General features: G+C 57.7%; 3 protein-coding genes across 7 annotated transcripts in view; 1 reads left to right on the top strand and 2 right to left on the bottom strand.

The window, feature by feature from the left end:
* Positions 1-182: 182 nt before the first annotated feature.
* On the bottom strand, positions 183-5,322 carry TWNK (twinkle mtDNA helicase). 2 transcript variants are annotated; one of them, XM_077182946.1, is made up of 5 exons: positions 3,908-5,322; positions 3,147-3,387; positions 2,372-2,479; positions 1,891-2,032; positions 183-1,322 (listed from the first exon to the last, which is right to left on the bottom strand). In XM_077182946.1, exons 1-5 carry the CDS (start codon positions 5,166-5,168, stop codon positions 1,155-1,157), a joined length of 1,920 nt encoding a protein of 639 aa, XP_077039061.1. In that variant the 5' UTR covers positions 5,169-5,322; the 3' UTR covers positions 183-1,154. The 2 variants fall into 2 exon arrangements, with proteins under 2 accessions (XP_077039061.1, XP_054493548.1); XM_054637573.2 differs by having other exon boundaries at positions 183-1,327; positions 3,908-5,321.
* A 29-nt stretch (positions 5,323-5,351) lies between these two features.
* MRPL43 (mitochondrial ribosomal protein L43) lies at positions 5,352-6,385 on the top strand. Its single transcript, XM_054637574.2, has 3 exons — positions 5,352-5,518; positions 5,856-5,968; positions 6,154-6,385. Exons 1-3 carry the CDS (start codon positions 5,388-5,390, stop codon positions 6,366-6,368), a joined length of 459 nt encoding a protein of 152 aa, XP_054493549.2. The 5' UTR covers positions 5,352-5,387; the 3' UTR covers positions 6,369-6,385.
* Positions 6,386-6,435: 50 nt separating this feature from the next.
* Positions 6,436-22,894, bottom strand: part of SEMA4G (semaphorin 4G) — a 29,600-nt gene continuing 13,141 nt past the window's right edge. The window contains exons 3-18 of one of the 4 annotated variants that reach the window (XM_077182943.1): positions 14,862-15,075; positions 13,544-13,692; positions 12,959-13,021; positions 12,781-12,879; positions 11,522-11,615; positions 11,217-11,330; positions 10,862-11,028; positions 10,544-10,713; positions 10,236-10,380; positions 9,936-10,158; positions 9,734-9,849; positions 9,258-9,409; positions 9,007-9,068; positions 7,654-8,910; positions 7,325-7,442; positions 6,436-7,242 (exon numbers count right to left, since the gene is read on the bottom strand). In XM_077182943.1, the coding sequence (XP_077039058.1) occupies positions 8,069-8,910; positions 9,007-9,068; positions 9,258-9,409; positions 9,734-9,849; positions 9,936-10,158; positions 10,236-10,380; positions 10,544-10,713; positions 10,862-11,028; positions 11,217-11,330; positions 11,522-11,615; positions 12,781-12,879; positions 12,959-13,021; positions 13,544-13,692; positions 14,862-14,985 (2,520 nt within the window). In that variant the 5' untranslated portion in view covers positions 14,986-15,075 and the 3' untranslated portion in view covers positions 6,436-7,242; positions 7,325-7,442; positions 7,654-8,068. Of the gene's footprint in view, positions 7,243-7,324; positions 7,443-7,653; positions 8,926-9,006; positions 9,069-9,257; positions 9,410-9,733; positions 9,850-9,935; positions 10,159-10,235; positions 10,381-10,543; positions 10,714-10,861; positions 11,029-11,216; positions 11,331-11,521; positions 11,616-12,780; positions 12,880-12,958; positions 13,022-13,543; positions 13,748-14,861; positions 15,076-22,894 lie in introns of all 4 variants that reach the window. The other 3 variants (XM_054637437.2, XM_077182944.1, XM_077182945.1) reach the window with 3 other exon arrangements.

Below are 22,894 nucleotides of genomic sequence, written 5' to 3'. Positions count from 1 at the left end.
CTCATTATGGCTCAGGTCAAAACTATTCCCAGCATGGGGGTTGGTAATAATCCCGTGAGCCAGGACGTGAGCCAGGACGGAGGCAGGATGCTCAGTGCAGCAGGGACATCATCGGGGGGCACCTCCTCCCTGGCCAGGGTACCCTCCCCAGACCAAGGGTACTCCAGTAACAGAGAGAAAAAGACACTCATATTTATGCTTTAATAAAACTAGAAAGAGGGAAAAAAAATCAAAGGGATTAGACCAAGATCCAGCCATGGACACTCCCTACCATGGCAAGGACTAGTCAGGTCACAGTATTTGCTGCCCGCAGCCCTGAGGACTGGGGGGATGGCAGCTCCCCCAAACCCAGCAGAGCAAGGCAAGACTGTTCCCCACATGGTTTTATTGCTGGTGATGCCCCCCAGAGAAAGGGGCTTGGGAGACCCTGAGCAAAGGGGGCCAGGTCAGGCACCAGTCCAGCGGGTAGAAACAGCAAGTTCCATGTAACACCTGCTCCCACCCTGGAGCATGAGCGACCCACAATCTCCCACACTTTCCTTCACCATCTTTCCCTTGCTGGCTCCATCCCATGCAGGATTGAGCCCACAGACCCCATTTGTGACAGGGAGATTTCTACTACGTGTCCCTCTGCATAGTTGCCCTCCACAATCCCCTCCCACTTTAACGACAGCTCAGTATTTCAGCTTCATTTCAGACACAATTTAACGACCCGTCCCAGGTCCAGAGATATCCAAGTCCCAGACCTGCAGATCATCCTCACCATCATCCAGCTCACTCTGCCTCCACTCCCACCATGCTCCCAGCACTCAGCACCAATGTGGAGCAGCCACGGTTTGTCAAAGCACCTTCCCCATCCGCTCTTCGCTAGGATGGGACCACTCCTCCTTTCATGGTGGTCCCCCATCTCAGACACTGTGCTGGTGGTCAAGAGGTTTGTTCATGCAGGAGAAAGTGCCACAGAGCCCCATGGCAGAGGCTCCCAGGGAAGAGAAGCTGGCATATCCCAGCCTTGGGCTGACAGAACTAGGATCTGTTCCTCCAGACAAACTGAGGAAGAGACCTGCTGGGCTCATGGCTTCTTGGAGGCTCCTGAGCCTCCCTCCACGATTTTGTTGGCTAAAATCTCCTTCTCCTCCTTCATCTTCTTCAGCCTAACCTTGCTTTTGGAAGATGAGAAGGAGAGCGAGGCCTTGCTGAACTCCAGAGGGAAGATACCCACGTCCCCGTCGAAGCGATTCTTGGACACCTGCAGGTAGCGCTTCCCTGGCCCTGTCACCAGCTTGCGGTCCTGCAGGATGAGGACGTTGTCGGCCTCCTGGCTGGCCTGGGGAGAGGAAAACATCTCCAGGAGGGTGCCAGGAATGCTGCCAGAGTCACAAACACTTTCTCAGCTCCTTTAAACCCTTTTACAGGGCGCCCCATGCCACAGCAACTCCAGCATTTCCCCAGCACCAACCACTTGTGTTCCCCTGGAATGGCCAGTGACCCACCAAGCACATCCTGTGCCACAGCCCACCGTGGGGAAATGGGATCACTGGAGGGTTGTGCACAGAGAGCACCTCCTGCCCACAACTGCAGGGCTGGTCAGCATCACGGAAGAGACCGGAATACTCAGAGCCCGTCCCCACACCCTCCCTGCCTCCCTCTTTAATTATCTCCTACTACATTCCACCCACAGTCAGTATTAATTAAATGCACCTAAAGCCCCAACAGAGCTTTAGCTGACAATGGGTTTGCTCTCTGCCTGCATCAGGACCCTGGGAGACATCCCACACCTTTCAAGTCCCCAGTGATGATCCAAGGCACTGATGGCAGCTGAGGACGACTGCCCAACATATCCTAGCCCCTTCCTGGGAATACACTGTGCCCAAAGAAGGGCCAGCTCACCTTGGCAGAGCCAAAGATGGAGGCTGTCTGCAGCTCCTTCTCATCATCCTCCTTGCGAGGATGGATGATCAGGGTGATGTGGCACGTGTTGTCCGTGGCAAACTTGCGGAAGGCACCAACGATGAAGTCCTGGGCAGCGAGCCTGCCACAGCAGCAAGAATAGGGTCAGGGGCTGGCATTGCTCAGTGGCAGAAGGCAGCGAGGTGCTGATCCCCACAGCAGAAACCACCCAGGAACGTGAGGCAAACAAGCCCACATGGGAAGAGGGATGTGGTATGGCAGGGATGGATGGTGACCTGCTCACCCCTTCCCACCTCTTCCTCCCTAGGGCACTGGTTGCCCTTTAATGAAACAGGGTGGCCAGAGAGGAGTAAAGGTGACACCCTGTGCAGAACCCCACGCCCTGGCGTGACACCTGACAGGGACAGCTCCAGCAGTGAGGGTGACAGAGGAAGGAAGGGTCCAACTGAAGAAGGACTACCTGTCCACAGAGAGGTGCTCGTGTCCCATCATGAACTGGAGATTGTCAACAACCACGTGGGTGATGTCGTACATGTAGACTGCGTGCTGCATGGTGTCAATCACTGTCCTGAGCAGAGGAGATCAGGATCAGCCCCAGGAATTAGTGGAGGTAGGGATGGGAACGCTGAGCCAGGCAAAGGGATGTAGAGAAAGAGCTGGAAGGCACCAGGTCCTGATGGGATGTGGGCACATCTCACCTCTGCACCTCCCCCACTGTATAGCAGGTGCAGCCCCATCCCCCAGGTAAAGGTAGGTGGGATCAGAAGGACCCAGTGCTGCCCACACAGTCCCTGCCTACTGCCCTGCAATGCCCCCAGCCCACAGGGATCCTCAGGGCACATAGGGATGCATGCAGGTGCACAGTGCCTGATGAATAAAAGGGGTTGGAGATGCCTGTCCTCCCTCTTCAGCAAACAACAGCACCGCAGGTAAGCAGGGTGTGAGGGGACATGTCCTGCCATGGGCACAGGCTGGCTTCAGAGCACATGGGATCAAGTCCCCTCCTTTACCCCCACCCCAGAGAGAGTCTGTGAGAGTCACCATGACAGGAGGAACACAGGTGGTTGGCCACACAGTCCCCACACACCAACCCTGGGACTTGAACAGTCCCAATGTCACTCCTGCCAGCCCCAAATCCGTGAGTAACTGAGGGGGAAGAGCCCCAGCTCCCCAGGGCCCTGCAGCACATGCCATGAGGGGTAAATGCCACTGGGAATGGAGGTGCAGGACCATACTTGATGTTCTGCTGGCCATGGAAGGTCATGAAGTAGAGCGGGAGCTCCTCGAAGCGATCAGCCCACTCATCGTACAGTTCCAGCTGGTCCTCCAGGCGCCGGCCAGCAAACTGTGTCAGCATGATTTTGGCCAGACGGACATTGTTGATCTCAAAGCTGCCCCACAGTGTGCACACGCCCTGCATGCACAGGTCCAGTGCATACTCGCTGATAAACGTGGTCTTCCCACTGCCCGTTGGGCCTGGTACACAGACAACAACAGGAGAATTAGCTGGGGGAGATGATCTGACCCATCCTGACCGTGTTGGGGGGTTGTTTAGAGGTGGAAGCACCAGGGACTAGGGTAAGAGAAGCCCATCTGAAGCACTCAGACCATAAACAAACTTCTTGTGCCACACTACACACCTGGGTGCTTGGGCACAGGCTTCCACAGCTTATGGGTCCCCACAGGTCCCTGTGAAGGGCTGGGCAGCCAGTGGGGTGAGCACAGGGAGGGCTCAGGGTGGCAGCTGGAAGCAGGGGTAAGGGACAGCCCAGGACTTCCTACACTGCCCCAGGCAGGGAGCCCTTCAACACACTGGCATGCACGGTCCCACCGAACTGAGGAATGCACCCCAGCCTCTCACACACCCGAAAGACAGGCTCAGCAAAAGCCTTGAGCAGAAAGAGACCTGGAAGACTCGTGAAGCACCACCCCCAGGAGGGTGAAGCCACCAAACACCCCTCTGCTTGCCCTGTCCACCAGTCGCTACTCCCATTACCTGTGAAGATGGTGAGCTCCCCTTTGCGGTGCCCTTTGAGGAGCTTGTTGAGCTCGGGGAAACGTGTCCACTTGACGCCAGACACCTGCTCGGTGTTCACCAGCTCCCCAAACACCTCCTCGCGCAGTTGCCGGAAGGAGATGATGGATTTGTGGCTGGCAAGCAAGGCAGAACGCAGGATTTTGGTGACGTTCAGGCCCTGGTTCAGAGCCTCCAAGGGCCGGGGCTGCAGGTTGCCAGGGCGCACCAGAGAGCAGCGCTTGAGGCTCAGCTTGCGAGCAAAGAGCTTGGCAGCTTCCCAGGAGCGCAAGTCCTCGCCGAGCCACAGCGTGATGCGCTTGAACTGCTCCAGGTAAGGAAGAAGGGTGGGAGGCAGGGAGCTGGCCCCCCGTGGCAGGGCCAGGCTGGCCACTCCTGCAGCTTGGTGCAGGGCCAGGGCATCCAGCTCCCAGCCGGTTAAGACTAGCTCTGTGTCTCGGCGGCCAATCAGGGGCAGCCCAAAAAGATTGCGATAGGAATCGAAGCGGGGTAAAGTCTCTTCCACGTAAGTTTTTGTGCCCCCCTTTTTCTCCACCCTCAGGAGTTTCACGCCCTTCAGGGTTGCATCTTGAGGACTGAACCAGGGGAAGACGAGAGACCTGGCAGCCCTCAGATAACGCACACCGAAGCGTTTCAAGGTGGCATCTGTCACCTGGGAGATACCAAACAAAGCCTTGGTCTCCTTGGTCTCCTTCTCATCCAGCAGCTCCCAGAGCGGCAGAGCCCGTTCCCAGATGCAGCGGGCATCCTCTCGAGCCTGTCGCATTTCCTCCTCCGTCTCCTCCGAGCTGGCAGGGGGAATGGGGGTAACGCCATGGTGCCGCATTTCCACGTTAGCCTGGAAGTCCTGCCAGGTGCCCTCGGCCAGGGTGGCTGTGCACAGGAAGCTGCCCGTGGTCTTGTCAATGAAAAGCGTGAACGGGGCATTGGCGGACAGCGGCTGGTCCCCGCGGTCGCCGGTGAAGAGGCTGGGGGTGTGCAGGCAGCTGTACCCATCGTGGAAGGGGATGTCCTGCGCCCGCAGGTACTGGCGGATCTCAGTGATGGAGACGGAGGGCGCGGGCCCGTCGGGGGAGGGCAGCACGCCCTTCTTGTAGCGTCGCTGCCCGAGGCGGCCCGGCGCCCCGGGGCTCAGCGAGGCTCCCTTGCTCCTGGCCCCCCCGCACAGCAGCGGCAGGAGGCGGCTGGCGGCTCTCCCGGGCCGCAGGGGCACCAGCGCCATCCCGACCGCCCCGGCACCCGCCCGCGCCGCCGCCGCTCCGCATGGGCGGCTGCCCCGCGGCCCCCGGCCCCGCCGAGCCGCTCAGGCCGCAGCCCCCACGTGGGTCCGCACGGACACCGCCATTGCCGCTCCCGCTCCCTGCGCGTCACTTCCCGGCGCGGTCGGGGCTGCCCCGTCCCGCCCCTGCCGCCAGTTCCGGCTCCGGGTGAGCGCGGAGCCATGACAGGCCGCGGGTCGCCCAGCCGGTTCCTGACCGCCGTGCTGCACAACGGCGTGGGCCGGTACGTGCGGCAGCTCCAGCGCCTGCAGCTCCTCTTCAGCCCCACCGCGGCTGACGCCCGCGGCGCCAGGTACCGCCGGAGGCACCACCCGACTGCCGGGGATGGGGCGGGGGGAGCCTGCTGACCCCTGAAGTGGCAGGATGGGTCTTCCCTGGGCCTGTCAGCGTGGGGAAGGGACAGTGCTGCTGCCGCTGATCGCACGGGGGGCAGCGGCGGGGTGGGACCCCCAGCCTCCTGCGAGACGGGGCAGGAGCTGGAAGGCGGCACAGGGGACATCACTCCAAATTCTACGCTGTGACCCCTCCCGTGGGCCCGGCACGGGCGGACGGTGACCCATGTCTGGCGGTTGTGGCGATTCGTCCCTTCTCTGGCTCGGCTGGGGCTGAGGGTCCCCTCTGGCCCCCAGGCAGTTCGTGGAGGAGGCGGCACAGGACTTCGCCCGGCAGCACCCCGATGTCGTCCTCTACGTGAGCCCCCACGCGGGCCCGGGCCCGGCCCCGGTACTGCGGGCCGAGTACTGTGAGTGCTGGGGGGCTTGGGGAGGGGACGGGGGGTGGGTCTCCCTGCCCTGCCCCGGCTCTGTACCACCTCTGCCCGGCACAGATGGTGCCAGGGCAGCTGCTGCGGGATGGGGGAGCAGCAGCTGCCCCCCCGGAGGCTGTGGAGTGAGGGGATCACGGCCTGAACCCCTCACTCTGCTGCAGTGAACGGGACGGTGCGGGACGAACTCATTGCCAGCAAGACGAGTGAGGAGATCGTGCAGCTGGCCACCAAGCTGGCCAACCAGTCCGGCCTGGACATCATCCGCATCCGCAAGCCCTTCCACACTGACAACCCCAGCATCCAGGGCCAGTGGCATCCCCTCACCAACAAACCTTCCATCCTCACCGTCCAGGGCCCACGCCTGCAGCCCGAATAAAGCCTCCTCCACCCCCACGTCTCTGCATCCATTTCTCCTGCCTTTGGAGGAACACTGCTACACCACGTCCAGACAGAGCCATTTTTATTGCAGGGGGAATGTGGAGCTGTGCATGAGGAGTGCCAGACACAGAGCAATGCCCCTCCTTGGAGGGTTGCAGGTGGTCCTTGGGGTAGTCCTTGGGGGTGGCTCACGCCCCCTTCTTGCAGCAAAAACAAGGGCTGGGGCAGGGTGGCAGAGTGTGCAACTCTTGCCTTTTCCTGCTAAGCCTCACTCTCCTGGAATAGGAGGCCTGAGCTGCAGTTTGTGAGAGACTCTGGGGGTTGTCACCCATCTCCTGTTTCCCCTGCAGGGCTGAGCCCTTGACCATGTCCTGATCATGGAGGTATGAGCAAGGAACATGGGGGAGGACATGGACCCCCCACAGGCGTGTCCCTCCCCAGTTTCTCCAGTGTCACCACACTGTCCCTGGAGCATGAGATGCTTTTGTCACCCCCATCTCTCAGTCCCCAGGAGGTGGCAGTTGCAGAAACAGTTATGAGGATTTAGGGACCATGGCTGCTCCTGGAAAGTGCCATGAAGAGAAGGCTCCACAGGGAGGCAGGCCCTTGTCCAAGATTCTTCTTCCTCACTATGTGAGGATATTTCCCTGCCCATGTATTTCCCCACGGGTGGCAGGGCTGTGCCTGAACTCCAGTTCACCAACGGCACTGCACAGGAGGGCAGAAACATGTTGTGCTTGGAGCCACAGGGGCACTGCAGACATCAGGGGTATGTGGATGATGTGCTGGTCCCTTGTCATGCTGTAGGGCACGGTGGTGGCTCCCAGTCCTGCTGCTAGTGCATTTTGCTGCCTGCTGCTGCATCCAGTGCCCTGGGAAAAGGGAGCAGAGCCCTGTCAGGGTTGGAGGCCCTGGGGGCGCCACCTTCCCAGTGCACCCAGCCCCGTATTTCACCTGTGGCCTCTGCAGTGGGCACGTGCCCCTTCACCAGCTGCTCCAGGGTATTCAGGACATCAGCTCCTCGCCCTATCTCTTGTGCCTTGCCAAACCATCCTCTCCCAGAGAGGAAACCCTGAGGGAGCAGATGCAGAACAGCAGATAGGGGCTGGAAGCCACTGAGACCACCCCTCACAATGTGAGATGTGTCCAGGGCCCCTCTCCTGCCTGAGGGCTGGCAGCTGGGAAAAACCCACCAGCCCTCCATCAGCAAGGGATCCTGTGCCCTGTGAGAGGCACAGGCACAGTATGTCAGCTCTCAGCCCCCCTCCATGCTCTTCACCCACCTCTCAGCAGCTATCCAGCTCCTGTGTGCCAAGGGACACCCAGCAGGGCTGGCCAAGTCCACACATCCACAACAGCGTCTCTCTCATGCCTGGGTGAACAGACAAAAACTCTCCCTCCCCATGGTGTCCACCTTCAGCCAGGTGCCAGCTCCTGTCTCCAGCTCGTGGCCACTGTCAGTGAGTTTTTATACATAAATAGAGCTCCAAATTTAAATAGATACTTCTTCCTTTTTTTCTGTACAGCAAGTCTCAGAAGTGAATGAGAAGCCAAAGGAAATTGGCTGACCCTGGGCCCGGCCCAGCTCTGCCATCAAGGAGGTAGTTTTGCCTGAGACTTGTAACACTGCTGGCAAAGGGTGGGAGAAGGGGCTGGAGGGGAGGAGGGCCCCACTGGCAGGACCCCCCTCCCCAGCCCCTACACAGAGCTCTCATCCAGCTTTTCCACCAGTTGCGTGTGTTTTCGCTTCTCCAGGATTTTGTTGAGCTCCTCGGTGAAGGACGCGTTGTAGAGCGGAGAGGCCAGTGGCTCCTCCTGCTGCTGCAGCAACATGTAGCTGTTGCCGTTCATCTTCCGCAGGACGTTGGGCAGAGCCCCCACGCCATTGGTGAGCTCGGCTGGCAGCGGGGGTGGCAGTGGGGGCACAGCAGCCGGCAGCTCCTTGACTGGGGAGGTGGCAGCCGTGGGCGCCTCGCCGGGGATGATCCGCAGGCAGCCGTCGGGGTAGGTGAGCTCTTCCTCCTCCTCCTCCCGGTGGCCCTTGCGCAGGCAGTTGGCCGAGACGGTCTGCAGCTCCACGCTGGCTGGCCGCGGCTCCCCTAGCACATACTTGCCCTTGCGCTTCTCCAGGCAGGACACGTACAGGAGGATGATGCTGAGCACAGTGCAGAGCACCACCAAAGTGACGATGGCAGAAATGTAAACTACCTTCATGTCATTGGTCGTCTGGCTGGAGGCATGGGGTGATGGGGCAGCTGTAGGGCTGCGGGGCAGCTCGGGCAGCACGGAGAGGCTGTAGGTAGCCAACAGTGTCCGGAGACCCTGCTCCTCGCCGTAGCAGCGGTACTCGCCGCTGTACTGGGGCAGCGTGTCCGTCACCAGCAGCCCATCCACCCCCACGCGCAGCCGGTCCTGCCCCATGCCCAGCACTTCGCTGCCGTTCAGCAGCCACACGGCTCGGGCCAGGTTGGAGCGCTGGTCACAGGGCAGCAGCACATCGTCCCCCTGCAGCACCGTCCGGTTTTTCCACAGCAGGGAGCCTGTGGGGACACGCACTGCCTTGCACCTCTCCCAGCTATTCTAAGGGATGCTGGGCACCAGCATCCTTGTGGTCCCAAAGGGCAGGAGAGACTCACCCCGTCCAGAGCTGCTCCGGCATCCCTTGTTGCCACTTTGAATGTCCTGCACCAGCCCTGTGCTGCAAGGCATGGGGGGTCAGCCATACAGCCTCAGCTGAACCCACCCTTATGGGGGTCACGGCCACCAGGAGACCCACTGTCAGATGCCAGACCTTTGGGGTTGGCTCTGGGGTGACGTGAAACAGCATGGGATGGGGCAAGTGGAAGGTTCATGGGGACCCATCTGCAGATGGGCAGCCCATCCCTACCTGTGTGTGGTGGCGATGGCGCGGCATGCCCTGCCATCCCAGGCACAGTAGGGGTCCCGGGCAAGGATGCAGTCATAGCAGGAGGAGTATTTGGCACAGGAGGCCAGGGGCACCTGCACGATCCCGCTGGCTGCCCCCACGTACAGGCTCCTCTGAGGGGGAAAGGGCTGGCTCAGTATGGATCTGGCATGATGCTGCTGGGCTGTGGAGTGCACCATGGTGCCCAGAGATCCTCCCGAGCCCCACAGCACAGCTCTCCCTTCGTGGGTGTGCATGAGAAGAGCCCCTAGCTCCCAGTGAGTGCTGATGGCCAGGCTGGTTCATTTCCCCAAGCTACCCTCCTGGGCTCCAGCACATATCCCGAACTGGGGTGACCCAGGAGTCATGTCCCCACAATGCCCCAAACAGCACAATGGCAGCTTCACAACACAAGCATGCCCCATGTGTAGTCTCCCCCTAACTGTTCCACCCCTCACCTGGATGTGGGAGATCACCAGGCTCTCCACAGGCTGCAGGTCCCTGAACACCTGCACCTCCTCCACAATGTGGATGCCAGAGTTCACCACCACAGCCTTGTGGATCCAGCCATCCCCTGGAGAGCAGAGCAGGGGATTCAGGAGGGAATGTGAGGTGTGGCCTTTGCCCAGCAGAGGCCTATCAAACTCATCTCACACTCACCTGTCCCCATGAAGAGCACATCGTAGGAGCGACCATCCAGGGCCTGCACCCTGTCTACAGCCAGCTGGCTGTACACCACGTTCTTCTTCACCAGGAGTGGCTCCCCATCAGCTGGCTTCACCTCCTCAAACATGAGTGGGTGCAGCTTGACAAAGTCCAGGACACTGTTGGGCAGGTCCTGCGAGGAGTTGTAGCCCTTCCTGCGGGAGTGGTCTGTGATGCACTGCCCAGGGGAAACAGGGGTCAGAGAGGAAGGCAGCTGCCCCCTGCCACCCCTGCTCTGCACTCCTAGGCACTCACGGAGCCGGGCCGGGGCTCGGGCACTGCACCGTCGTAGCGGGACCATTTGCGAGCCCAGTCCTGGTACTCCATGTAGGGGCCCTCGAAGGCACGCTGCACCGCCGAGATGTTGTAGCGGCACACGGCCGAGGCCTCCATGGTCCTCCTGAGAAGCAGAACCTCGCCTAAGCCTGGGCAGATACGTGGGTGCTCCCAACAAATGCACCCCCAGGTGCTCAGCACCTGCCTGCGCATTCCCTCGCACATCTCTGGCTCCCCTGGTGCTGCAGACTTTTAGCCCCAATGCTTTTGGCCGCTTCCCCACTCACCACTGTGCTGAGAGTGCGAAGGCAGCATAGAAGACGGTGCTGGCCCAGCCGCCCCCGTCCAGGCTGCAGACACTGCGCAGCACCTCGTAGTAGGGGATGTAGCAGACCAGGCGTGCCTTCATGAAGGACGTCCACTTGCGCTGCAGAATCTTCTTCCCCCCCACATCGCTCTGGGAGGGTGCAGAGAGCATTTCTGCACAAGCTGGACGGTTGCTCATTCCCCTCTGCCTGTGCCTCAGTCTTCCCACAGGCAGAGGCGTGCTGCCCCTGCACCAACAGGAGCAGTGCTTCGCTCGCTGTGGCTGGGAGCTTGCCTACCTTGCAAACACGGGCCACCCGGGCCACTCGGGCCACCTGACTCTTGTCAAAGAAGGATGTGGTCTCCTCTCCTGCCCGCTCCATGAAGAAGTAGTAGATTTTGTCATCGTCACCCACAGGGCTGTCCCTGCTCTCCCGGACCAGCACAGAGGTCACAAACTCCGCGTCTAGGAACACGGAGCAAGAGGTGGTGATTGGAGACCAACACAGAATGGGGAATCCTTCCCTGCCTCAGTTCCTTCTCATAGCAAACCACACAGGACTCCAGAGCCATCCCCCACACCTGCTCCACAATCTCCAGGGCAATGCACAGTATGCCACAGCCCTCGAGATGGGAGGGACAGGGACATCTCACCATTCAGCCAGTGCAGTGGGGACTCCTCTGTTTTCAGTGGCCGCTGGTGCAGGTTCCTCCGAATGTCAGGGAGGCTCCGAAACTCATAGCGTGTTGCTGTGTACAAGCCTCCATCTGTGCAGGGCAGGTGCCCATCAGCATGGCCCTGCAGCCTGAGGACAGGCCCACAGGCCACCAGCATCCCCACACCTCAGGCAAACGACTGGGGGGAGGACCACTGGTACCCCCTGGAGAGGTGTTGGGGATGGGGCCATGGTCAGTGGCATCCTGCATGTCCCCACCAGCCCCGGAAAGGTGCTGCTTACCCACAATGAGCCCAGTGTAGCCACGGGCAGGGTCATATGGACACTTCTCCTTGCCTTCTTCAAAGTGAGATGGCAACATGAACCTGTTGGCATCCTTGAGGGGGACAGGGAATCAGGTTAGACAAGAGGGGACAGACCCACCTCACCTGCTGGCCTCAGGCTCTCTGCTGAGCCTGCTAGCAGGGACAAAGTGATGCCCATAGCCATGCCCTTGTCCAAGTAAGAAGAACCCCCCTGGCACCCTCCAGCTGGTCAGGAACCACACAGCCAGCCACAGCCCCCAGCCAAGAGTGGGTAGAGGGCTCTGGGATGAAGAGGAGCCCCAGCTAGGCTTTGCATGGGCACTGGGCAGGAGCCAGCCAGTGCAGCCAATATTCCCAGGCAGTGCCTGGTTGGCAGATGTTGCTCAGCCAGCCTGGAGTCCCCCCAGGTGCTGTCCATGTCATAGCAGGAGTTACTTTCTTTGGGGTTTGCAGTTCAAAGCATGTTAAATAATGACAGGGCCCTTCCAGCTTGGCAGCTCCTCCACCCAATTTCCAGTGTGTGTGAGGGCCAAACCGGACAAGCAGCACAGCCATGGGAACAGGCACAGCCTCTCCAGGGCTCCCTGGCCACACTGCAGGCATGGTCACGGGGCCCCTTTGCCCCCCAGCTCAGAAAGAGAGGTGGGCAAATGGCAACTGAGTCTCCACTGACTCAAGGAGCTACTGAAAGGGGGTCAAAGTCCCACTGCCAATAAAACAAGGCTGCTCTTGGACACATGAGTCACAGCCATGTGTGGACTCTCAGACTAGCACAGGAAGTTCCTGGGGAGGGGCTGCTGAGTCAGTTCTGCCCCTGTCACCTTTCCCTGGGCATGCATACCACCTGGATCAGCCACTCTGCAGCCCCTCCTCTGGGAGGGTATTCTGCAACAGCAGGCAGTGGAGACCAAGTCCAGGGCTGGTGCATCCCATCCTGCTGGGCCCACATGCATCCTCCATGACACTGATCCATCCCCAGCCCTCGCTTGGGGTCAGAGTCCAATCCCAGTGCTGGACCAGGGACTCATGGCATCTGCATCATGATGGCCACATCCTCAAACTTACTCACCCCAGCCTGGGAGTCACTCACCTGGGAGTGAGCCAAGCAGGGGCAGGGACAGCGGTAGAAAGGGAGTGGGGCTGTGGGTGGAGATGGTAGGAGAGGACAGGGGTTGCACCTCTCCAGGGTGACACAGTGGCAAGGGACAGGGGCAGCCGTGGGTGAGCCGTACTCACGATGGCGGCGCAGAGCGGGTGGAAGGCGTAGGTCCCGCAGGCATAGAGGTGGGTGCTGTTCAGCCGCTGCAGGAACCGCACGTGGTTGAAGCACTCGGTCTGCAGAGGGGGAGGGCAGGTGTTACAAACCAGGAAAAGCAGGGGCAGCCCCTCCCTGGCACCCACCCAGCAGCTCTACCTTGTTGTTTTTGCCCTTCTGCAGGCAGTCCATCTGCTTCTCCGGGGAGGCTTCCCAGTGGATCTGCAAGGGGAAGAGAGACTGCTACTGCATGACCCCCATCACTGCATGGTCCCCCTGTCACTGTAACCTCCAGCTTTCATCAGAGCCATCAGAGATGATAAAATCCTTATTTATTTGTTTAGGGAGGGATTGTTGCTCAGAACACAAGATGGCACCCTGCACACATCCCACCAGCCTGGGGCAAGAGTGGTCCCACACCCCAATTAGTGGGCAGACATCCCAGAGCACTGCAGGAGCCTGGAGGATTTTGGGATATCCTTCCCTGGGGGAGCAAAAGAGTGTGATTCCCTCCCTGCCCTTCATTCTGCTGGGGCGTCCCTGAAACAGGCAGCTCTGAGCTTGGGTATGTCTCCCACCACTGTCCCCATGCTGCCTGGCTGGGGAGAAGGACCAGGTGTCCACAGGGGACCTGGGGACAGACGTGGGGACATCACTTCCAGGTAGGACCTGAGATGGTGAGGGGGAGGTTGAGCAGGGATAGAGTGGCCACGATTTGGATGGGGATTGGGCAGCGTGGCTCACCGTGTGGTGGGAGCCGTCGGCCACGTCGCTGGAGTTGAGGGCGAAGATGGCTCCCCTGGCACCCACGTAGAGGATGCCCCGCTCATCCTCCAGCAGCAGGGTGCTGTAGTTGAGGGTGTGTGCAGTGAAGCGCCGGACTCCCGACAGCTCTGCAAAGGGAACAGGGGGCTGAGGGGGACCCCAGGGCAGGCACAGCACGAGCCACTGGGAAAAGACAAGAGAATGGAGCTGGAAGTGGGTGGGATGGCACTTGCTGAGGTTATCAGGCAGGCAGTGCTGGGTGACAGCAGTTACAGCAGGAGGAAAGGAAAGGAGAAGGTTTGGTAAAAGGCAAAAGGCATTAATCGGCCTCAGGTCACAGAGGAAATTTCTCTCCGCTAATTAAAGCACAGCTCAGGGGTGGGAGCTGCAATGTCTGTGCTGGGCATGGACCTGCCATGTTGTTTGGGAAACTGCTGAAGAAAGCAGAAACATGCTGGCAGTGACTCTGTCTCTGAACTGAGCCCAGCCAGCCCAGGGAAGGATAAAAAAACCTGAACCAAAACTGTCACACAAGGGGAGTGATTCTGCTGTGAGGCTGAGTGCTCCTGTCCACCAAGCCAATGAAACCATCCAATTTGAGGTGCTGAGAAGTGTGAGGTAGGACTCAGCCCTGGCCAGAGGGACCAGCAGGAAGTGAAAATTCTATGAAGCTTGGGACCCCGTGGGCAGCTGGAAAAGGAATGATTCCCCATTTTTCCCAGAAAATAGGCATTGCCTGGAGAGAAAAGGGCACCCCAGCTACAATGAAACTCTCCCACCATCAATTGCTGAGTTGAGCCTCACTAATGAGTCAATGATGCCATGTGGATCCCATTGTACCAAGGGACAATGACACTGCTGGGCTCACTGACACCACAGAGGCTGGAGGTCAAGAGCTCAGTGTCATTTAGAGAAAATCATGGAAGAAAGTTTCCTGCTGACTATTTGGGCCATGAGATGCCAGTCCAGGTGTGATGCCAGCTCAGGACACCCTCCAAGGGCTGCTGGGCAGGGCCAGGGGTTGGTCAGGGCTGGTTGCCTGCACATCCTCGTCCCCTTCTGGCTTTTGGGGAGATGATTTTGCCATGCTCATTTCTTTGGGGCACACAATACCAGACAGCCATGTGGGCTCTGATTTCTGGAGCCCAGGGGATCAGAGGCCCCATGTAGCCACTCTCCCAGGCTGAGCCCCTTGCTCTGGTGGGTGGCAAAGCTTAGATGCAGTCACAATGTACCAAGGCCAGTGCCAGCAAAATCCCAAACCTCACTGCCACCACCAGGACCCACACCCCCTTACCATCAAAGGTGACTGTTGTCCTGGGGGTGGCATCCAGGTCGGTGGCAGAGCGCCGGGACGGGTAGCCCATGGCTGCCGCTGCCATGAAGAGAGTTGTCAGGAGATGTGCCGGCCCTGCGCTCATCTTCCTGCTCTCTCAGCCGCCGGGCCGGCACAGCCACTCCTCAGCACGGGCTCTCCAGCTCTCTGGGACAGGGCTGGCCACCAAACCCTCCTGAAACACAGAGTGCTGGCTCAGACACTCCTGCTGTCCCAGCACCTCACAAGCAGGCAGGCTTGGGAAGGAGCCAGCTGCACACACGCATGGATGCTTGACCCAGCACGGCCTCAGACCAGGGATGGCTTCAGGGAAAAACAAACCCTCATTTGCTCAAGGGGAAAGCAAGGCATAGCACAAGGCATGGAGCCTGCAGCCATCACGGAGCACGGAGGGGAGTTTGAGCACAGTGACCTTCTGCAGCATCCCTCTGGGTCAGCAACCATTCTGTCACAGCAGAGAGCTGCTTGCTGAGCACTTGGGTCAGCTGCTTGGAGGTACATTTTCCTTCAAGTCTTCTCTGGGTTCATCCCTCATTTACCCCCAGCCTTTTGCTCCTGCAGATCCCCCTGACCGAAGGATATGTTTCAGCAGAGGCAGCTGATCCCCCCATTGCATATCACATCCAAAAAGCAGAAACATTTTTCCCTCAAAAGCAGAGAAAGGGGCTCAGGGCCAAGCCTCTCTGTGGGTCTCTTGGCACACAGGGGTACCCCAAGACCCACTGCACCCCCAGAGTGGCTGCAGCAGGAATGGCAACAGTGAGGGTCCTGGGGAGCCCAAGGTCTCCTCTCCTTCCCAAAAGCCCAGCTGACCATGTCCTGCTGTGCAAGGACATGGTCCTTGGCCCCAGCTTTGCCCCCCCTGAAGTGATGAGACTCCAGAGGACTGAGGCATTGGAAAGGATGCTTCAGGGATGTAAGGTGAAGGAAAATCCATACAGGAACTGCTTGGAATCTTCAGCAAATCTTTTCAAGCGGAAACAATTTTTCCCTCCTGTGTTTTTCCACAAGATTTCAGGTTCTCTTTCATCCCAAGCTGCCTTGAAGCTCCACATCTACTTCAGCTCTCACTTTCATGCATTCGATCCCTCACAAATAACCCCCACCTCTCGCAGCTGCACTGAGCAAAGCCACTAGCTCATCTTGCAGGCACTAAGGAGGAAAAAGATGACTGGGTATCTCTGAGCTGGAGAGCTCCCAGTAAGCAACCAGCACCTAAGTATTTGCTTAGAGGTTTATAAATACATATATACACCCACATATAGATATATATATATATATAAAAAGCCCAAATACCTGACCCTGTAGAGAATTTGCTCAAACACGCTCACTGCAAACAATTTCCCTGAAGCAAATACTTTGCTGAGTCCCAAGAAGAAGGGAGGTAAAACCAAGGTGAAGAGGGCTTTGGGGCTGAGAAGGAGAAGTGAGGGGCCGGATGTGGATTCAGCCATAGTTCTGGAGCTTGCATCAAAGTGCTGGTTCCTTCAAGGGGTTTCAGACACAAACCTCACACCTGCACTGGCGGCTGCCCGAGAGCATTCTGGGAATGAGGCAGATGGGAAATATTTCTCCCTGCTGCCCCACTGTCCCCCCAGACCAGCACGGAGCACCCAAAAGCATCCAACCCTGGGTTTATGTAGGGTGCTGCATGCAGGGCTGAGCTCCTTGGGGAGCAGATCCCCGAGCAGGCTCGCTCCAGCTTACTCCTGTTTCCAGGACAAGCCCTGTACAGACAGAGGGTCTGCCCATGAATGACAGCACAGCAATGCAAGGCAGGTGAGTGCAGACAGACATCAAGAAGAAACAATTTGCTTTGGTGGCACCATGTCCAGCATGAGCCAAACCCACCAAGCTTTGGGCAAAGCAAGTGGTGGGGTCACACCTGGAGCACCAAAGCACCCTGGCCAGTCCCATGCTGACACATCTCCATCCCACCAGTGGGAGCAGGACCACTCTGGAAGTTACAGGGACCCTTCCCCAAGTGTCCACATGAGGACACAAGTCTGGAATCATGCACAGGCCACAAGAGCTGCTGCACCTGGGATGGGAAAGCAGAGTAGAGGAAAAACCTCCTTAAGACAAGGCAAACAATGATCTCTCATAAATGAGTAACAGCCCTGGGCGTCCTCAGCTTATCTCCCCTGCACAAACAAACCCTGAACTTTGCCTGCTGCTTGGCTCCCGATGTGCCAGGGAGCGGAGCTGGGAGTGTGGCTGGCCAGGGTGGCAGGGATGGTGTTTATCACAGGGCCAGCATGGTGCTGTGAGCCAGCCCCAGCTAACATTAACCATCATACACACCGAGCCAGTACAGGGGGAAAACAAAAATATATTAAACTGGGAGGTTGTGCAGGGTTCCTGGCTGGGCAGGGGGAAGCAGCCTCCCATGCTGTCAGGGCTGGGCTCTTCCGCTTTTTCCAGTGAAGCAGCTATGCCCATTTCCAAAGGTTCCTTTGACCGAGATCAGATGTAACTTTGTCCTAAAGAACATTTAGTCAGTTATGTTGTAAGAGCCAGTTAATATTTACTCAAGGAGAAGGGCTGTTCCAAGAATCCCTATTTTTTTTTTTAACTTTCTAGTTCTTATTTTTCATACCTAGAGTTGGGGAGAAAAAGCAAGAAGGAACTGAAACAATCCTTTACTACCCTGAGGTCAATACCCTGGTGTGCAGCCACACCAAACACCCCCAAACCCATCACTTCCCCCTTGTCAGGGTGCACGTTCTAAGCTCAGGGTGAAGCTGAGGGCTCAGGCAGGAAGTAGAGGAGGACTTGGTCCATGGGACTCACCACTAGGACTGGGGGAAGATGGATTACACAAATCCAGCACTTCAACAAGAAATAGAAAAAAGCTGGGAATGGAAACGCACAGAGTTTTCTCTAGGGAAGGGAAACAAAAAGGAGAGATGAAGAAGCTAAAAAGCAGCAGCAGCTCCAAGAAAGCTAGGAGTTTAAGAGAAAAACTGCCCAGAAAAGCCCACCCCATTCCCCAGGAATGAGCTCCCAAGTCCCTTGGCACCTCACCTACTTCCCAGAACCGAGGGGCCAACATAGGACCTGATGGTCCAGCCTCAACTCCCACTGAGGCTCCCGTCGCTGGCTGGTGATGCTGAAGAAGCAGCACGGTGGATGCAGGACACAGGCACAGGACTGACGGACACCCCGAGAGGGGCGAAGCCAGGAACCAACTTCTCTACTCACAATGCGCAACATCCACAGAGGTAAAAGCCCACCCTCCTACTGCTGGCTATCAGTGCCCCTACGGGCTTCAGCCACAGCTCCCAGCACGGAGCCGGAGCCAGGTACCGTCTCTCACCGGTGGGATGTGTTTGCTGGTCCCTGGGGAATGCAGGAAAGCAGCGGGGCAGCAGAGGCGTGCAGACGTGGGTGAGCACACAGGGCAGCGAGCGAGCCCCGGTCAGGTCTGACTGGGTTTATTGGGTCACCACAGGAGCTGTGTGAGCATGACTGTGCTGGCCTCAGCCTCCCACCGGCAGCCAGGCACAGCACACCCAAACGGGCTGGCCCAGTTGGCACCTCCTTAAAATCCCCATGACCAGCGTCTCCGGAGGAGCAGAAAGCTTTTGATGAGTGAATTTCACACTCTCACCAACCTGGATCTGGCCAAAGAAACAAGCCAAAGCTGGCACACACCTCAACAGCCACTGCAGCAGGACATTATGTGGGCATAGGAGCCCCTTCCCAGTGCCCCATGGTCCTCAAAGTCACAAGGCAGCAACACCTGGGAGCACAAGGTGTTTTCAAGCTGCACTGCAAGGAAGCTGTGGTGTCTGTGGGGCTGCCAAACAGACAGGGTCTGGGAGAGACCACAGACAGGGTCTCACAGGCCCCCCATAGATGTTTCCTCAAAAAAAAAATTATGCCAGCTTTTTAATTTCAAAGGAACTCAGGAGAAAGAAAGGAAGAGGTGCATGGGAGCAGCACTTCTCCAGCTTACCCTCAGCATCCATTCTGGATGGCAGGACAGATTTGCGGAGTGGGATAAGACACTTTCCCATCCCACTCCTCCCTAGACAGCTTATAGTTGTTCCACCAAGATCTAGTAAAGCCCAAGCAGGCTCCCAGAGTGGCTGCTGGACATTCCTCCTCCATCATGGGCTGTTCCCCTTGGCATCACAGACTACAAGCAAGCACTGCCAGTTTCCCAGTGGGAGACAGGGATTTCCAGTGGGTCTTCTCTGGGTTATGGAGCTGCAAAACAGCCTTAACAAAATCCCCAGGCACCGCACCAGAAGACACCAATTGCACTTAGCTTTTTTTGGAGCCTGGGCACTCCAAACCCCATGCAGCCGATTCCACTCTACTCACTGATGCCAAGCCTGGCACATCCCCCTGCAGCCACTTGCATTCCCACTGTCACTGAACTGTCCCACCCCCCAGGAGATCCACTCAGGTTGCTCTCAGGTTCAGCTGAAACAGCCTGGCCCGTTCCTGGGGCAGGCTGGGGGAAAGGCACCTGCCCCAGGGGATGGTGAGGTGGGGAGAGGTCCGGGCTGCCGGGCATGGGAACAGCCAGTGAGTTATGGGAAGGGAGACAAGCCTGGCCCCAGCCTGGTGTGAGCGCGGTGCATTTTGGGCCCCCCTTCCCTGGAGGCGGCAGACCTTGGGTGGGAAATCCTGCGAGATGTGGGAAGAGGAGCCGGGATGGAGGTTGCCAGGCAACTTTAATTCAGCCCTTGACAAACTTCCAGCACTTTGCTTCTGCTGCAGAGCCCAACCAGCAAATGATAAAACATCAGATCCACCCCAAGCCCATAGTGTCCATCCATTTGTTCAAGGAGTTTGCTCCTGGCCTCGTGCCCAGATTGCCCTGCAAGGATATGGGTCCCCCGTGGCAGCACCCCCAAAGGCCAGCCCAAAACAAGCCGCTGTTCCCGGCACAGATTTGCAGGGGCAGGATTTGACCCGTGGGACTGGGCTGGCGCTGCTGCACAGATATTTCTCAACCAGACAGGATTTTTGTCAACAACACAAGAAAAAAATGCAAACTTGCCAAATGCCCTCCAGGAAGAGGGGACCCATGCTGGGTCAGGGAGAGAAGGAGCACAGTGACCTCCTGGGAGCCCCTCCCTGGGTTTATTTTTGCTTTCTTTAAACAAAACCATGCGTGACCCTGAGGTGCTTCAGCAGACACACACTAGAGCTTCCGCCATTCAGGAAGCAGATGTACTTCTCCTTTACCCAAATTTGGGATTTGGGCACAGAGAAGGGGAGGAAGAGCTGCAACTTCAGCTCCTCTCACAGAGTATCCTGCCCTGCTCCCAACGCAAAGCCCCCACGCAGAGCACAGCCATCGTGGAGCCAGGGAGGCGGGTGGGAGGCTCCTGCAGGCCATGGGAACAGGCTCTGAATTCCCACAGCAGTCCTCACCAGCCACCAGCAGAGGAGAGCACCCAGCTCTGATCCCAGAAATGTCACGGCAGGGAGGAGACATGCGAAGTAGCCAAGTGATGGATGGGAGAGAGAGTAGGGACAGTCGGGGATGTGGGACAGTGTAAGGGGCCCCAGTGCTGGAGGGAGTGGAGGGAGCCAAACATTCCTGGAAAGACAAGCTGAGCAGTCAGCAATAAAACTAACAACAGCCCAGTTTCCAAGAGATTTGCCCCCCACCCCTCCCACCCTGCCCCCAGCCCCATGCCTTTATCGACATCCCCCTGCTGCATTCCTGTGGGGAATGTTGCCCACCCTACAAGGAGCAGGGATTCATGGTGTCATCCCTGCAGGGCTGCAGGGATCAGGGTGTGTTAGCTTCTCCCAAGCTCCCTGTTTTCGCTAATCTCACAAGAACTTGTTCCTCTCCTCCATCAGGTCGGGTCTGATGTGAAGCAGGAGATTCAAAGGGGCTGCCAGGCAGCAACAGAGCTCAGTGCCAAGTCCCCATGAGAGATCTCCAGCCATTCCCATCCAAACCCACCCAAAAAAGTCCGACTGAGAAAATAAGGAAAGCTGCTCTGCCCTGTGCCATGGCTGCCAGGCACGGGGACAGCTCTGCTCCAGCTGCTCATGACACCACACAAGCAGACAGCAAGAGCACAGTGCCCATGACAGCCGAAGAGATCACTCCTCCACTGCCCACCCGAAAGGAGAATCCACCAACACTGTCTGTTAGTTGAAACAGTTCCCTGCCTGGGTCCAGAGGCCTTGCCAGGAGATCGTCTGGAAGGCTACAAGGAGGGGAGGCTGAAGGGCAAACCCCTGCAGCTCAGTGGTTGGACTGAGAGCACCAAGGGATGCCACAGCCAGCCCTGGACAGAGCAGCAAAACTTTCCTCACAGGAGTAATTCTTCACATGCTGGAGGCCATTAACTCTTGCAGGACAGCAGTGAGGACACAGTCCCTATGGCTCTTCCCTCTTACAGCACATCTCTCCCCTTTGGAAACGCCACAGCAGCAGCCCTGGGTTGACCCCACAGCCTGGGAGCACCTGAGAGAACAGCAGGGAGTCGTGCAACAGCCGGGAAGTGAAACCGGATGGTGTTGAGACTTTGTGGCCTCGCTCTGACTCCACTCTCACGCCTCCAACCCAGGACATGGGGGAAGCAGAGAGCAGCCACTGAGCCCTGAGATACGGGATGCAGATCCCTGGCGCTCCCACCTCCCCCATCATTAGGCAGGCTTGGTGCTAGCAACATCACCTCCAAAGCCCAACATGCTCCATCCTTTTTTCATTTGCAGCATGACAAGCTTCACCGCTGGCCGGCAGCCCCTCGGCAGCCCCTCGGCAGCCTGGACAAACGAACAGACAGACAGCCCTCCACATCACAGCAAATTCTCCCAGCAAGGGGGCGTCTGCATCCAAGTGGCTCAGCACTGGATGTGATCTGCAATTCAGCCTTCAAAGGCTTTGTGGCTGAAGCACATTGTCTCCTCAGCAGAAGCAGCAAAATAATTGTAGAATTAAATTCCCAGGAACAATTAGAAAGAAAACAAGAAAAAAAATCCCAACCCTAAATGTAAAAGGACATCTCAAAGCCAGCAGATTTCAGGGCTTTTTAAAGCATCTGAATCCATTTGCCCGTCCCTGTGGCTGCACTGTTTCATTTCACTGGGCTCATACAATGCAAGACACGGAATTAACTTGGGTGTTTGTTTAGAGCCGGTTTGTCTTCCAGTTATTTTACAAAGCCAGGTTTGAGTTTCAAAGATGTTTCTTGGCAATGCCTGGGGTTCCCACCGTCGGGACGGTGCAGGGCTTTCCCAAGGGGAAACAGAGGCTCAGAAATCCCACACAACCTGGGGTCCCTAGGAAGCAGGGGCAAGAGGCGGAGCACAATCCAGCTGGTCTGCAGGGAACATGGGGCTTTCTGCTGCAAGCCTGTTCCTCTCCCTTTTATTTATTCCAAAGATAAACTGTTTTCTTTTCCAAAGTCCAGCAAAACCAGATGACGGGAGCAGTTTTAGGGCTTCTAGTTTCGACAACATCTTCTTGTTTCCTTTGCTTTCCCTCCAACAAAGCTTCAATTCGGGGTCAAACCCAATTTTGATATTCCACTTTGCATTCAAAACTGCACAGCAAAAAGAAGTAACATCTGGCCTTTCCCACAGTTGTTTGCATACCGCCAGCTTTGCTGCCCCAAAATCAGATCCCCACATGATTTACATGGGCTGGGCTTTGCAACAGGCAAACAGTCTCCCTCTGTCAGGTAACGGAGGTGGGATTGTACCTGGAGGGATCTTTTAAGCAACAAGAAAAGCAGAACCCAGAGCACACCCTGAACCATGAAGATGCATCCCGGCCCCCACACAGTTACCTGGAGCCTGAAACCCTGGGCCCCCTTGGTCTCTGAACAGCAGAACTCAGGCCCCAGGAGGAAGGAGGGGGTGGCTTTGGTGATGACCTTGCTGTGGCAGAGCCCTCATGCTTGTAAATCACGAGGAGCTGGTAGCACAGCCAGCCAGGAATGGAGGAATGGAGATGGCAGCGTTTCCTCCTGAAGCAGCAGCCAGGCAGGGAGCTCTCACCTTTGAAC

This window comes from Agelaius phoeniceus, chromosome 9 (assembly GCF_051311805.1).
Source record: "Agelaius phoeniceus isolate bAgePho1 chromosome 9, bAgePho1.hap1, whole genome shotgun sequence".
Lineage (NCBI taxonomy): Eukaryota > Metazoa > Chordata > Aves > Passeriformes > Icteridae > Agelaius > Agelaius phoeniceus.
Note: the sequence above shows the minus strand (reverse complement) of the source record. Positions and strands in the feature narration are given on the sequence as shown.